This window comes from Myiozetetes cayanensis, unplaced genomic scaffold (genome assembly GCF_022539395.1).
Source record: "Myiozetetes cayanensis isolate MyiCay16 unplaced genomic scaffold, myiCay2020 scf1, whole genome shotgun sequence".
Lineage (NCBI taxonomy): Eukaryota > Metazoa > Chordata > Aves > Passeriformes > Tyrannidae > Myiozetetes > Myiozetetes cayanensis.
In genome coordinates, this window is record NW_026086604.1 from 20,936,517 (window position 1) to 20,952,940 (window position 16,424).

At 37.3% G+C, this 16,424-nt stretch overlaps 1 protein-coding gene across 8 annotated transcripts in view; it reads right to left on the minus strand.

The window, feature by feature from the left end:
* The window catches only part of MATN2 (matrilin 2), a 68,068-nt gene that overhangs the window by 15,280 nt on the left and 36,364 nt on the right, over nucleotides 1-16,424 (minus strand). For 6 of the 8 annotated variants that reach the window (XR_007628593.1, XM_050312281.1, XM_050312257.1 and 3 more), the window contains exons 6-14: nucleotides 15,519-15,641; nucleotides 11,381-11,503; nucleotides 7,407-7,529; nucleotides 4,828-4,950; nucleotides 3,829-3,951; nucleotides 3,541-3,663; nucleotides 3,061-3,183; nucleotides 2,847-2,969; nucleotides 2,520-2,642 (exon numbers count right to left, since the gene is read on the minus strand). Coding sequence is in view for 7 of the 8 variants with exons in the window: in XM_050312281.1 (XP_050168238.1) it covers nucleotides 2,520-2,642; nucleotides 2,847-2,969; nucleotides 3,061-3,183; nucleotides 3,541-3,663; nucleotides 3,829-3,951; nucleotides 4,828-4,950; nucleotides 7,407-7,529; nucleotides 11,381-11,503; nucleotides 15,519-15,641 (1,107 nt within the window). In the remaining variant the exon portion in view is untranslated. The remainder of the gene's footprint in view (nucleotides 1-2,519; nucleotides 2,643-2,846; nucleotides 2,970-3,060; nucleotides 3,184-3,540; nucleotides 3,664-3,828; nucleotides 3,952-4,827; nucleotides 4,951-7,406; nucleotides 7,530-11,380; nucleotides 11,504-15,518; nucleotides 15,642-16,424) is intronic. The other 2 variants (XM_050312247.1, XM_050312266.1) reach the window with 2 other exon arrangements.

The window sequence follows — 16,424 nt, forward strand, 5'->3', positions numbered from 1 at the left end:
GGAATTACTTATTTGAGACAATACATAAAATCTAACTGTATTGCTGAGAATTGATAGGAGGACTCATATGACTGCAATGTTAAGCCATTGGGTTAAAACCTCTTCAAGAAGGATAGATGGGGGAAAGTACAGAAGAAAGTGGAGCCATCTATCAGCATTCCCTGTTTCTTTATCATTGAAATGCAGAAGAAAATATTCTCAATTTCTAGTGGAGAACTACCTTTACACAAAAAGTGGAACAATACTGACAGTCAAGCTCAAATTGACTCTTCAGGTTTAATATGTAGTGAAGAAAACCTTGTTTTTAAAAAAGCTTCAATCTGAGTCAAATTTCCTGGAGGTCTCATGCTGCCAAAACAAAAATTCCAAAAACTACTACATAAGACAACCTTCTAACTCAACACAAATTACATTTAAGACATGGCAATCTAAACTAGATCCCATCATAGGGAATAAAAAGAAATTATAATGTAAGTAAAAATAAGCATCTGCTTACACACAGCTGTGTGCAACTTGGACACATTTGTTGTTTATAAACAGAAACAAAAACAAACCAGCAGCAGATATGACTATTACTTCAAGAGGATGAATTTTATGCAGCTGAAAGCAAATGTGAGACAGACTATATTGGGATCTGAGGGGGTGGGGGGCGAGGGGAAAAATAATAATAATAATAGTAGTAAAAGAGGTCAATGATTGCAATGATTTTACTAGACACTCCCCAAAAATGTAGTCTCACAATCTAAAAAGAATGCCAGAGTAGTTAAAAAATTTAGAAATTGAAGTTGAAAACAGCTGTAAGATTGGAATAGCGACTGGAGGAAAGAACATTCATAATATTTACTGAACATGAAAATATTAGGAATTTGAAAACACTGAAGTAACACAAGGGCGGGCATGGGCAAACAAATAAAGGGTAGTATGAGTATGTTATTTAAATGTTATTAGGAACAAAAAGCATTATAACAATGTATTGTTAATTAATAGACAGAAATGGTAGAATTGCCAATCAATGCAGAAATGTTAAAAATTTTAGTGTATTCACATCTGAACTTATGAAATAGACTACTGATGATATTGTTGAAGAGTTTCATCAGCTCAGATTTAGGTCACTACAGCACACAGTGAACACACACACACATTTTTGAACTAGTAACTCCAGATAATTTGCAGCAAATAGGTGTAAAAGAGCTGCCTGAAGGACATTCTGGATGCACACTGAAAAAAATACTACTGTTGTAGTGTTTAAAAGGTTGAGTAGTTCATTGTAAGCCTGTCAGCTTGACACTGATCTGCATTAAAATAATGGAATAGTTAATGTGGAACTTGATTCAGAGTAAAATCAAAGAAAGGGAATTACTATCAATCACCTTGGTGTTATGGAAAAACAGATCCTGGAAAAATAAATAATTATCTTTCTTAATTGATGATGAGGCTGTTCTGTGAAGCTCATGCTGTTCTACAATGGAGCAGTCAGAAAGGCAGAAGTCTCAGTATTTATTTTGAATAAGGAAACAGACTATAGAATCAACATTTTATGGACTAACACTGGCTTAGAAAGGCCTTCAGAATCAATTGTAACTGAGGGACCATCAAGTGACTTTTTTTCTAAGAATCTGCCCTACTCTGCTACTACCTAATACTTTTATGGATAGCCCAGAAGAAATTATAAAATAATCACTGACAAATTTTGTAGTTACTCCAGTTTTGAGAGAACAGAGAAATGTTGTAAGATGTAAGACGACTGATGTAAGACGACATGAATCTTTCTGGAATCTGGATAACAGAAAATCATATGTATTTTAAAATAGCCAGAACTAAGCTTAGGCATTTAGAAACAAAGGCTGTACTTCCCAGGCATGGGACACCTGTGTAACTGAGAATCAGTGACTAACACTATCTTTTGTCATAAAAAAAAAAGATAGATTAAAAAAAGATATAAGATAAAAAAAGATAGGTAGATTCAAATAAGAATTAGGTGGGTTATTGTTCCTCTACCCTGGCCCCTGCTCTGTCTCCTACTAGAAGAACTTTTTTCCTCAGGGAGCCTCTACAAGGATGCTGATAAATAGCAGAGGTTTTAGGGGAGAAAGAAGAGAGTTATTAAAAAATTAGAAAACATATAAAAAGCCAGAAGGAGTTTAATTTGCTTATCATTTACAAAAGAACATTCTAAGAGGTTAAGATAAGGAACAGGTTAAGTTGTGATCTGCTTGAATATACTCAGAGCAACCCAGTGGCAATTAGAACTTCAACCCATTAAAGTGCAACAACATCCTATGCTCAAGATTAAAACTCAACATACTTGATCTGGAAACAAAGTTCACATTCTTAAAACTACATTCAAACCTTAAAATTGGCTGATTTTCTGAAATGTATCTTTCGTTCAAGCAATACTTAATTTATAGAAGTCTTATGAAAAATAGAGAAAAACAGTCCATTCTGGCCACTATGAATCAGTGAATAATATTATAATAAAAGGAAAAAGAGATTTCTTCTTTTATTTATAAACTACTTACTTCGGCATGTTTTCCCATCTTGCCTTAGTACAAATCCATCGTGGCATTGGCAAGTGTATGAATCATCATCGTTAACACAAAGATGTTCACAGCCATGACTGACTGATTTGCAGATGTCTTTATCTAGGAATAATTTAGATTTTATTTACTACAGTTTCATGAATAGGAATATTTCCAAAACTTTAACAGTAATAATCTCCTAGTAAATAAAGAATTTATTCTCCTCTTTGTCAGGCAAAATCTCCTTTAAGAAGACCTATCTCCAAATAATATGTTTTTTCAGTAGACCTCTGAGTATAAAAAATATAGTAAAATAAAATAACTTACTTTTACATGTTTTCTTATCATCCCTCAATGCAAAACCCTCATAGCACTGGCAAATGTATGAACTATCAGTATTCACGCAAATATGTTCACACCCATGGTCAACAGAATTGCAAACATCTTTATCTGTCAAAAAAACAAGGTTGCCATATTTAAAACATATCTACAAATGCAGAGATTATAAAGGAAATCTGCTATTAAAGATAAGGATACTTACTTCTACATGTTTTTCCATCTTCCCTTAGTGCAAATCCCTCATAACACTGGCAGATGTATGACTCATCAGCATTAACACAAACGTGTTCGCAGCCATGGTGAACTGAACTGCAGATGTCTTTATCTGAGAACATTGATGGTATCTGGTTAGAGCAAATCCACAGCGAATGTGTCATGCAGGGAGAAATAACAGCTCTTACTGGGTCTACTGATATCACTGGTATAAACAGGCAAAAATTTAGGCAGCACACACTTTTAACTCTTGGTACTTGAAAAATTTTGAGTATTTTCTGTTTCTAGTCTATCAGTTCAGCTATTAAAATACATTATTCTTATCCACAAAGTCTCTTACAAGCTTCTGGCAGGTATAACAATACTACTCCTATATTCTAACAGTAACCTGTCGCTGTATTTGTTTAAAGGTTTCTACAGATCTACATATGGTAGATCAAAGTCTATGAGTAATTATCAGAACACTTACTTCTGCATGTTTTCCCATCTTCTCTCAGCAGAAAACCTTCATGACACTTGCAAACATACGAGTCATCTTCACTGACACAAATATGCTCACAGCCATGGCTGACTGATTTGCAGATGTCCCGTCCTGGAAATGATTGATATAAATGTAGGTTTCAAATGAAAATATGTTAAAGAAATGTAGATATCAAAAGTAAGCTTCCTTTTTTTCTTTACAGTAAGAAGTGAAAACCCCCTTTCTTTTCTTGCCTGATGCACATGCAAAAATGTTCAGTAGATACCGTTCACTCACTTCTGCAAGTCTTGCCATCTTCTCTCAACACAAATCCCTCATGACACTTGCAGATGTAGGAATTGTCAGCACTAACACAAATGTGCTCACAGCCATGGTTGACCGATTTGCAGACATTTTTACCTGGGAATAATTTAATATATAAAAAATTGTGTTTCTTAAGGGTAGGATGTTCAAAGTCTTACAATTCCCAGCTACTGAACCTTCTTATCCTTTCTAGTACACTGAACTCAGTTCTGCAAATCATTTATAGCACCTACTGTCTTTTTTCGTTGTAACAAAAAATACAGCTTTCTCCTGCTGATTTTACAACCTTACTAGTAAGAAAAAGTGCATTGTTCCAATTCTAGAGTTTGTGAAATTTCACATATCCCTAGTCTGCAGATTAGTGAGACACAGCAATTTCCAAAGGAACATAAATCCCATATCCACATTGCAAGTAAACTTTCTGGTGAGAAACAGATTTTTCTATCACCATCTTTTTATCTTCAGCAATGAACCTGCTCAAACCTGAAACAGTCTTGGTTTTCTTTGTGCTTAAACTTGGAGGGTGTTTCTCATTTTTTCTGTAAAGTAGGATGACAAAAGTTTGGTGTATATAGTATTTAAGGGTAGTGAGAAAGATGAATTTATGATCCTGCTGTGAAATTCTGGAAAATTGTCAGCTATAATTGGGCAAGCAGATGTTCAAAATTTAAACACAATTAGCATCTCAAAATAAAGTTCACAACCGTCCAATTTAAGGACTCCTTTTTTAAATGACACAGACATTTAGGGTATGATTCAGGTACCTAAAATTATACATTCAGTACCACTTCAGATGCCCTAGCATATCCAAGATACTGCTGGCAAATATGACACCAAAAGGGAAATTACGACCTCTTGAAATCACTGAACATTTAAAATTACATTGGACAGCAACATTTAGGCAATCAAACCTACCTTACAGATTTCTTCTGTGTGTGTAATATTAAACTGAGTTGCTGAATAATAACTTACGTTTACATGTTTTCCCATCGTTACGAAGCCTGTATCCTTCAAAACACTGACAAGTATAAGATCTGTCACCATTTACACACAAATGTTCACAGCCATGATCACTCAGAGCACAGTAGTCAACTCCTGTAGGAGCAGTTGAAATTATTAAAAAATTTAACCAATAAAGAATTATTTTTCATCTCTAGTAGTTGCATCCCATAAAAACAAGTAAATATAAATACTTTTGATCTGCTTAAACAATAATTCAGTTTCTCATCTGCTAACATACACATAGCTTCAATAAAAAGTAGGAGGGCCTAGTGACATACTTTTCACTGTTTGCTTTAAGCAGAGTTGAGAAATTACACTTTTCTATGCTTAAAATAGCTAAACAGAGTCCATGTCTTGGTACTTAGAAAGTGAATTAAAACAAAACAGAACACTTTGGCAATGATTTTATACAAGACACTGGCAAAGATGTAAAAGCTACCTTGTCAGCATTCTTTAAACAGTCTCTAAATGGCCTGATGTGCAGGTGGCAGACCCCAGAACTCACTTGTGGACCTGACCCAGTGTCTGCGGCAGCAAACAGAAAACCTCTCAGAATGCAGTGGGATTTGGTTTGGACTATTCAAGCTTTTGCAAAGAATTGCAAATGACAAGTACTGTCAAATATGGTCCACTTTACATCTCAGATTTCCCAAGTGTTTCTTCTCTGTAATATAAAGACATAGGGCTCCTGGGACCTTGCAAGTAGCACTTGATACTGTCTATTGGCTACCCACACTCATTTTTTTTATAATTAGTTGCCAGAGTACAGATTTGTTTACCATTCAGGTGTTCCCATAGCCCTCTCAAGATACTAGTGCCGATGTATATGACACTAGAATGTCCCAGATGTTTTCCCACTAGGAGTGGTAATATTAAATGCTAATCCCTTCCATTCAACTGCTCATTCACGAAATTGCAAAGTGTCAAAACTCTCTTCATGGTAGCCTAAAAATGTTCAGGAGGTTTCAACAACTCATCTAGAACTCAGGAACAGGACAAATCTGTTTCCTAAATATTTATGAGGAGAGAGTTATGCTGGCAAGAAGAGGAGTTATTCAAAAGGGCTCTGTTTCATTGCACAAGAGAGATTACAGAAGTCCCAACACCATTTTCATAGAATCATTGGATATCCTGAGCTGGAAGGGACCCACTAGGACCATCAAAGTCCAACTCCTGGCCCTGCACAGGACAGCCCCAAGAGTCACACCATGTCCCTGAAAATCTTGTCCAAATGCTTCTCAAACTCTGGTACTGATAGGTCTTCGAGTACCAACTGGAGGAAATTAACTCAGGAATGAAAAATCACCTCTTTTTACAATAAAGGAAAAGGGATTTTCCATTTGCAAATTGATAAAACTCCATAGTTTCTCTGTTTCACCATTTTCAGTGGTTCTACAGATAAATGTCTAGATAAATTGTTTCTAGTAGACCTTATGGTTGTTACAAGTACACCAATTTTGCTTTTGTGTTAATGTCTGCCCCCTTCTAGAGAGCTGCAGTGGCAGACAGAAGCAAAGTCCAGCAAGGTATTGGATAGGGCTAAAAGGGTTAGCATGGAGGCAAAGACAAGGTTAAATACAAAGGCAAACTGCTTTTGCTGATTTCTGTCTCTTCTCTCTATATCATTTTCGTCACTGAGGACTTGTAGTTTGACTTCTCTGCAAACTGTGTTGCCTGACTGCAAGAAAAAGGGCAAACTCTGGAGCTGCTCCAACACTCCACAAGCTTGAAAAATAATGTACCTCCAAAATCTGTGGAAAAAGTAGCCAAAACTCTCTCATCAAAGAGGTCCAAGAAAAGTCAACAGGCAAAATGCATTCACATTCCTCTTTTCCTGGCCCTTTCTATATATTATTTTTCCAGTGAAGGAGGCAATTCAACGATTTGTGAAATTTCAACAATTCTCAATGTTCATTAGATTTATAAATCCAGATTTATATATAGATTTATAAACAGATTATATCGATTTATAAGATTTTATTATTTTATTATATATTATATATATTTATATAGATTTATAAATAAATTTATATTATATTTTAAATTTATATTTATATTATATTTATAAATAGATTTATAAATTAGATTTATAAATCTCAATGTTCCTTAGATTTATAAATCTAATGACAGTGGAGAGCTGTCAGGATAACTTTTGTTCACTCCTTCAAGGTTCCCATACAAAATGTAAAGCTCAGTGTGGGGCTCTGAGTTCTCCACCTGCCCCAGGTAAGGTGATGCAGTTTGCCTGAGGTACACTGCTGTCCAGACAACCTGTCAGTCAGACACATTTGTCATGTGATTGAAAAACTGTCCTTAACACCTGGGGATGAACAGGTCTTCCAAAACTTTTCTGAATATGGGAGGACTAACAGTTACCTTGACAAGTATTCTTTCCTAAATCCTTTTTCTGTTTCTGCTTTCAAATAATTATTAAAATATTACCGAAATGCACACTGCAAGAATAAATTGAAAGAGTGTCCTCTTCCCTGTATGAAAACAGAAACCTTTCCCAGGTGAGCTGAGATAAAGGACGTCCTCACAAGACTTACGTGTGCAGGTTTTTAGGTCCTCGTTGATGACAAACCCTTCAGAGCATTGACAGACATAGGAGTCATCGGTATTTAGGCACAGTTGCTCGCATCCATGGTTGCTTTCAGCACAGTGGTCCACTCCTATTGATTTGTGTTAATGATTGAAGAAACCACATTGGCATCTTAGATACATAAACTATGGCACTGTAGTTAGCACACAGTGCCTTTGCAGAGCAAGGGAAGAAGATCAATACAGCTTTTTACTTATTCAAGTATCCCCACCTATTTGAGTAATGCGAGTTAACTAACAACACCTAAGTGAAATTAATACAACAACCCCACTTGGCAGGTAAAGACCTGGTGAAGAACAGATCTCCCTAACACAAAGTGGAATGAAGGGAGAACCCTGAAGCCCAGTCTGGTCTTAGCCATAGAATCATGCTTTCTTTCTATAAAAAGCAAGATTCTCTCTTTTGTTCATCACAAAATTTTCTCAGCAAGTATGAATATTAGTAACTTTTGAAATAGAAATTATGTATTTCAGATTATTTAATAAACATCAAATTATTTCTTCAACAGGATGAGAAATCAGCAGTGTAAAACTTGAACCTGCCAACAGGTTCAAGCAGTTAAAGCCTAGTGGGGCACAGATACAAATTAGGAGTGTGAGAGTGTCTTAACAAGTTCCATTTCTTTGATTTTCCTATTCCAGGTAAGATAAAATGGAATATTTCTTTTAATTCCTGTATGCAACTGGTTGTGTGAAAGATGAAAGGTGGGGTAAGGGAGAGAGAGGTGTAAATTTGGTTTAAAAAATGTCTTATATAGTGGACAGCAGATCAGTCGGGTGAGATACGTGCACTTGCAGATGTACTATGTACTTTGCTGACTCTGTGAGTATGGAAAAAAGGAGATTTTAGGAAAAAAACCTTTGAACTTCCTCATAACATTTTACTACTGGTTTGTTAATGGCTATTTTTAGTTACATAGGCCCAAACCACTTTATCTTAACTTGATCAAAAGTAGTGAAGTTCCCTCAGACATGCAGTCTCACATGTCTCCATTTACAAATCATTTACAGATGTGAGCAGGCACGTCTGTAGCAATTTGTTTACATAAAAAAAAATCTGTACTTAATGTAAAATCACTTAATTCTAAATATTTCTGTTTATTAGTTTGTTTAACTAAGCAACAAGTTTGCAGTAGTTGGTCCAGATTTACCATCATACACAGAGAGACAATGTAGATGTCTTGAATAGATGAAGCTGAGGTGTCAGTTTTTACTAGCTAAAGCAAGTTCCAGCTGGAACATTCTCCTTTTTCCAAGTGTTCACATCATCATGAAGAGGCTTGTGTAACTTCTCAGCGTACACAAAAAACATGGAAAAAAAGAAGAAAATCCCCATATTCTCTGTGAAAAATTGCATCTGTTTGGCACCATCTTTTACAAACACCCACACTAACCGAATTTTTAACATTTAAATACCTTCGGTTCTCATGCATAATATTGTAACACACTCCTTCAAAGAGTGCAATAATCACAAAGGTGATAATACCAGGTTTTAGAAATCATTATAACTGTAAATTTGGTCATCACATGTGCTTTATTACATACGTAAAAATAAAGGTAAGAAGGGGAAGGGACTGGGAAAGGCTCACTGTTTTTAAAAACAAGAAGTGTCTTCAAATATATTAATGTTTAGATATTCAACTTGAGATAGTCTAAAACTATAATTGCTAAAAAGTTTTGAGGTCTTGTAAGACAACCAAATTACCTTAAATATGGCTTTATCACAAACAGTTTATTTAAAAATAATTATTTCCTGTCCTATCAACTTTTTTTTTTAAATTTCAGTGACTGAGTATCCCTTTGGAAAAGTATGTCATAAGTACATCAGGTAAAAATGCTGCTGATATTTTAGATGATTTTCAAAATGGCTCTCTGCAATAAAACTATCTTCTAAAAACTGGGTGATGTCAAGTGGGCAATGCTCTTGGGTTTTTGTGGGGCAACACTGATCATTCATTTAGCAACCTTCTTATTAAAAGAGGACATTTTATTGAATGGATCACTGAGAGTGTAAACATAGAGAAGAGGTAAGTCTCTGCATATCTCCACATATCAGGTGTGCTGCAGTTTACACAGCCCATGACAAAGATACAGATGTTCAACAGCAAGCACTGCCTTTGTGTTAGACACACTGGCTGAACACATTTTCTCAGTTATTTGGTGTGGAGAAAATGAAGCTGTTGGATCAAGGACTCTCACTACAGCATTACTTCACCAGGCCTGGCTCGTGGTGGACTTTACAGTAACATGGGTTTGCATGACTCAGAAACATCTCAAAAGGGACCCTGGAGTATTTTCTCATTTTGTTCACACCTTGCCCTTGCATGAAACTAGTCACTGCAGTTCATGAGACACACTCGTTGCTGCACGTATTGCCATGGTGTTGTTGGGTGTACCCAGGATGAGATGACACAAATGACCCTTCCATGTTAACACATGCATGTTCACAGTCATGCTGATCTAAAGCCCAGAAGTTTTGCTTCTCTGAAGAGAAAAACAGTGAAGAACTGAAGCCAACCATAAGGGTTTCTGAAGTGGCTTAGAAAAATTCACTTTTCTTAAACAATACTGGATTATGTGCTTTGAATACCTATTAAAGGTGAGGATCTGCGAGCAGATTGCAAATACTTGGCTATGTAAGGCTTCACTTTCACTCCCACAGATCTCCCACAGTCATCAGAAGTCCCATATCATGGTGAAGGAGGAATGCCTGGTGCTAGTCACCACTGATCTATTCTCCCTGATTTATGAAGAGGGTGGATATGCAAATGTGCTGCTTTCTTTTACAAGCTCCGCTAACACGAGCCTTGTTATAACAAGATTCGGAATAGCGGCTTAATCCTGGAAGCATCACCAGATTTACAGCCAAATCCAAGGCCCCCTGAGGAAAAATACCTCAAACGGGAATTAAAATTTGCCTTTAATTTGCAATTACATCCTTGTAATAAATATTCTACACAATGCTGTGTTCTTTTGCTCACCAAGGCTATCCAATATACAAAAACCTGCATGTATTAAAATACCATATAGATAATAAAAAACAGAATAGCACGGTTTGCTGTAAAAACAGCACTGTCCAGACAAAATGCTTCATGAGAATGCATCTTTAAGACTGAAAGAAAATACAGTTTCAAACCCAGATACATTTTATGAGTGTCTAGAAATATAATTAGATTGCTCCAAGAAAGCTTATTATTCATAAAATCCCAGCAGTACAACACCCCCCAACCCAAAAAAAAAAAAAACAAACCACCAAACAACTGAGTCACCAGATCAGGCTATTTCACTTTGCTGAATATATTCTCCCTGAAATTTAATATATTACATTAAAAAATTGCTGTGATTTCAGGCCCCCACTCAAGAAGAGCAGTAACACTAAAGTCTTTTTAAAGGAAATAGTATGTGTGTTTGGTTTAGAAAACTGATGTTGTTCAGGCTGTTTTTAAAATTTTTTTTAGGAAACTGTGGGGGTTTGTGTGTGACTTTTAGTTGATTTTGACAGCTATGTTACTTATCCAATATTTTCCCAAGCTAATGAAATATATCTGTCCTTGGCTAAACCAACTGAGCAAATCAAGGTGATTTTTTTTTATTTTAAAGCTGTTCATGTCACTATGAGCCAAGATCAGAAAGTTTCAAATAAGTAATGAACTTTTTTTTTAAGGTACTTTGATTCCTATATTAATCTTCAGGTTTCCACAAAACTCTTCTGAAAATGCCTAATATACAAAGCAGTCTACAAAACAGCAAAATGTGTATTTTCCCAGCTTGATTGGCTCAGTTAAAATTCAAGTTTATAAAGAAACATTTGTTTCAACCTTAATTATAGAGAAAGCTTCCATCCTTTCAGAAGGGAAACAATTCACAGCAGGTTTAAGAAATAAAAGCAGATAAACTTTATTATGTCCAAAGGATTACTCACTTTTGCATGTTTTCTTATCTGGATTAAGTCTAAACCCTTCTTGGCATTGACAAAAATAGGACTCATCTGTATTAATGCATTCCTGTTCACAACCATGGTCCTGAAGAGCACAATAGTCTGGTACTAAATGGAAAAAAATTTGTGGCAGTGAGGAATATAAGAAATAAACTAGGCAAAAATTATGTACTTTGCTTTTTTTTCCTTAGCCTTTTTTTTCCTTAAGCATCATTCTTTATACCATATTGTTTCAAACAATGAAAACAAAATGTTCATTTTTTCTAAGTATCTGCTATACTGAGGTACCTCTGACATGTACACTTCAAAGAATTATTCAAGAACACAAGTCTTCATGCAGCAGAGAAGTTAGAATCTTAACTATTTCTTTACATTTGGCAACCAAGCCTTATACATTGCCTCATCAAAACTGCCTCTCTATTTCCCTCAGAGCAAGTTAGGTATGATCTGTAGTAAACACACAAACATTCTTATGATGACCATTACTTCATATATTAATAGAACATTTCCTTGACCAAAGCTTTTTCTGACAGCATATGCACATACACATATACATAACATGCAAATATCTCTTTACTAAAAAGAAAATTAGAAAATACAGTTTTTTCAAGAGTACACTGAAGGGACAGAAATCATAAAGCCATGTGTGTGCACCACAGAAATATATCTGTATGCCTTCTGGACCTACTCAGTGCTGTGATCCATTTACCTGCTCAAATCCTGGCTCACTCAAGTGTGCAGGAGAGACTTTTCCTGGATAACTGATTCTGAAGATGACCACAAGAGTTGAAAAGTACATGTTATCTCTTTTGGAACCTTGAGGCTAGCATGTTGGGAACACTGAAGACACACTTCACAGGGCTATATTAACACAACCCAGATGAAGGATGGTAAGAGAAAGCCTCTACCAGCTACAAATCATGTGAACCCACCCAGAACTCAAACAGGAGCCTTCCCTAAAGAGGAAAAGACTCAGCACCCCTGAATACAAGCAGAAGCTGCCATCTGTTCTCTTGAGGGGATCAGCAAGAATGGTAAAGGTCCAGTTAATAGTTACTAGCTCTAATGACCTCCACCTGCCTCACTGCTCAACCAAATTTGCTGCTCTCTTCCAGCCACAGAGCACTCTGCTGGTGTCAGCAGGGTTGTCTTCGTGAGCCTTGTTCCTTTTGTTTCACTCTGAGAAGTTTGGAATAATTTCAAGAGAAAACATCTGTCAGATATGCGTGACCATACTGATAACATTTCCATTTCCAAGCTTTTCTTTGTAGCCATGAGTATAAAGGCTTGCTTTCTATTTTTGAATAGCTAGGATTCTGAGACAATCACGAGATCTTTGGAGCCAGCATCCCAGACCCAGACCTGCTTGCTGATGCAGAGAACTGGTCTGGCACGGGTGTAAGTCTTGGCTAGCTGGCCATCATCCCTGAGATTCAGTACATAAGCCAAACACGTAGAAATTTATGTTAGAAGTTTTAAAGTCATAAACATTTTAAATCCAGTGATGTGTAATTTGTTTCTTTGTGTTCTTTATGCTGACTTGAAGGCAGCATGACTCATAACACATGGGGTCTAGGGGACACTTTTGCTTTGAAGAGCTCTCATGCCATCTTGACTTTTGCAGCATTAAGAGCTGCACAGTTCCTTCATTCATGCTTTAATTTACTAGCAAGGCTCAGAAGATAGCAAATGTAAGGTATAGTGCCTGGTAAGTTTTATTTATGCTTAGGCTCAGGACAAACATCTTGAGTGATTTGACACAGTGGGTAAGACGTGCACACAACACAGGAGGATTATGCATAGACTTGGTGACAACTTCCTGACATGAATTCTCGAGGGATGGTGTTCCTTTTTGACTTGGTCCTGTGACCATGAGATGACAGCATTCACAATCCAGAAGGCTGGGAGGTGAAACAGCAAAATTCTGACTCCATATTTTACAAGCTCAGATTTCAGCTTATTCTGGGAATTGGGTGGAAGAGACCCCTGGGAAAGAGCCATCAAGAAAAAAGATGACCAGGAGAGTTAGTTTTTTAAAGAAAACTTGCTAAGACCTCAGGAACAAATCATCCCATTGTACTGGAAAACGTGCTCAGAAGAGCAAAAGCTTCTCAGTGAACTAAAACCACAACGAGGGAAAATAACAGACGGAGAAAAAAAGGACCAAGAAAAAAAGAGGAATATAAAAGCATTCATTAGGTATTTTTGGACAAAAACAAAGCTCTGCTGAACCTTTTATTAGTGAGGAACACTGAAGGAAATAAGAAGGGAGCCTACAAATATGCTGGTAGCAAAAAAAAAAAGATAGAAAACACTGGTGTTTTGACTGAGGGAACAACCTAATGATGAATAATACAGAAATGGCTGAAGAAAATAACCCCCTTTTTAACCTTCCTAGGTTTCCACATGTACCAGTAGTTTGAGAAGGAGAGGGGCTAGCAACATTGGTTAGAGACCACTTAGAGAAACTGGAAGTACACAGAACCATGGGATGACTGGTATTCACCTCTGGGTGCTGAAAGAGCTAAGTGATGTGACACCACTGTCTGTCATGTTTCAGTATTCACAGGGACCATGAGAGGCCCCTGATAACTGAAAAATGCTAACATTACACTTACCTTTTAAAAAAGGGAAGAAGAAAGACTCAGGGAACTGTAGACCAATCTGCATTATTTCAGTCCGAGGGTGTCACAGGTTAGAGACAGTCATCCAGGGAAATTGAACAGCAGAACTTAAATACAGAGGAGCCTTATAAACTTGAAGATTAGACCAGAAGATGTTGTATGAAGTTCAGCAAGAAGAATTGGATAGTCCTGCCTCTGGGTTGGAAAGACCCCATAGCTTGCACAGACTGGGAAGTGACCTGCTGTCAGGGAGCATCACGGGCCAGCTGTTCCCCAGGGGAAGGAGAGCCCAAGGGGCCAAGGGTCATAATGCAGCCAAGCCGGTTTGGGGTCTTGCAGGCCTGGAAATGGTAGCCAGGTTTAACAAGAAGTGCAGACCAGCAGACAAGGAGATGCTGCTGAGGAAGGTCTGAGGTCAAGCCAGGAAGTCAGCCTGTGTGTCAGCATGAGGCAGGGCCACTCCTGGTGAGGGCAGCCAGGATCTGACACAGCCCAGGGATCGCTGGGCAGGTCTGGAGTGTCAGGGTAAAGCCATGGTCAAGCTGGGAAGTCAGGTTCTGGACCAACAAGGGCTATTGCCAGGCCAAATTGCTGGAGACAGCACCTGACATATTTTGTCCAGTGCTGGAATAATTCCTTCCCTTCTACTCCCAGTTAAAAGGATTAAGATGAAGAGGGCTCAACAGAGACCTACTGCTGTGACATAGTGAACTTTAGTTGTGTGCAGAACTTGAGGAATGTGGTCTTTCTGAGTTTTGTGAAAAAGAAGATGTTTAACTGCGGCCTACAATTACCTCTTGTGAGTCATTAGAAAGGTGATGCAGCTAAACCCTTCTTGTTAGTGCCAGATGACGTAACGAGGAACACCGGTCACCATCTGTGGCTTGGGTGGTTCATGATGGACATGTGTTAACCCTAACTTGTTGACTTTTGAGCTTGTTAGCCTGCTATCTATCAAATTTGACAAACAACTAACAAACAAAGCCAGGAAGTTACCATAATCTGGTGGAAACATAAACTTTGTAGAAGACACCGACGTTGCCAGAGCTTTGTCACACTATCAAAGAACTCACTCTGGAGAAAAAATCCACAGGAAAATAGACTGCAATGTTTCCTGCTCATAATTTTATCTTGTCTTACAAACCTAACTGATTATAAATTGTCTTGTACAGACTCCTTTGTTTACCCAGCAAGGGAGACGATATTCTAACTGAAAAATCAAAATAATCACAGAGACAACACAAGACAAAGCTCTGGCCTTTAACTGTTGAAAATAAGCCTGGTTTCAATCTAAAAGCTTCCTGTTCATAGGAGGGACTCCTATCCTTAGCCCCTCCCCTCAAAGCCAAACTATCCACCCAAAACAACTTGCATTGCTTTCAAGATCTTTGGTTTCCAGGGCACTCTAACATTTTCTATACTTGGCTCATTACTCAATGTTTCCTGGACCAGTGGGACAACTGGAAGACAATTCAGAATTAAATCTTATCACAACTTACTTCTGCAAGTTCTTTTGTCTGGATTTAAAATGAATCCTGGGTGGCATTTACAGTAATAGGAGTCCTCAGTGTTAACACATTCATGTTGGCAACCTTGGTTATCCAAAGCACAGTAGTCTACGACTGAAAAAGAACAAGACCAACATGTGCAATTAGAAGAACAAAATAATAACTATTATGCATAGATATTATGGTACTTACACAGTAGACTATTTAAAAAAAAGGAAAAGCTGACATAATTTGTGTCCTGAAAAGCCTGTCTGCAAAAAGTAGCACATTTTCAACACCAGCTGGTAAACCAGATTTGATTGGAGTCCTGGATCATTTCTCAACTTTGAACATTTATCAAGTCTCAGATTGTCAGGAATCTTCTCAACATGTTTTCTCAGATCTGGAAACCATTCCTCAGTCCAGATGTTCAGATGTTACTCTGTCCATATGTTCACACTGTAGTCCAGGGCGTAGCAAAGTTTGTTTGATTTAGTTCTGTCTTCTGTCTCTCAAGTCTCAATCCTGGAATTGCTCTATTTTTCCTTAGGTCTCTCCCAGCTATATTAGTTCTCAAGAGCTGTTCCTGTAGCCTGAGGATATAGGAGAACCTTGGCAATATCTTCCGCATGGAGGACTGTTACAGTCATTCCCTCTAGTGTGCTCCAGATTTATTCTGTACAAAGCAGCTGCAACTACAAAGCCTGAGAGCTTCAGGCTGATATTCACTACTGACATTTTGCTTATATAATGCCTTTTGTAAGAAAAAAATATCACACGCAGACACTTATTTCATAAGTCTGGTAATTTATTACACAAATCCCTATTTACAAGTTAGATTGCCAAAGAGTAATAAGGTAATACTTCAGAGTTACTCTGTCAAGCCCATTCAAAAGTGCTAAAGGACTTTTTTTATTT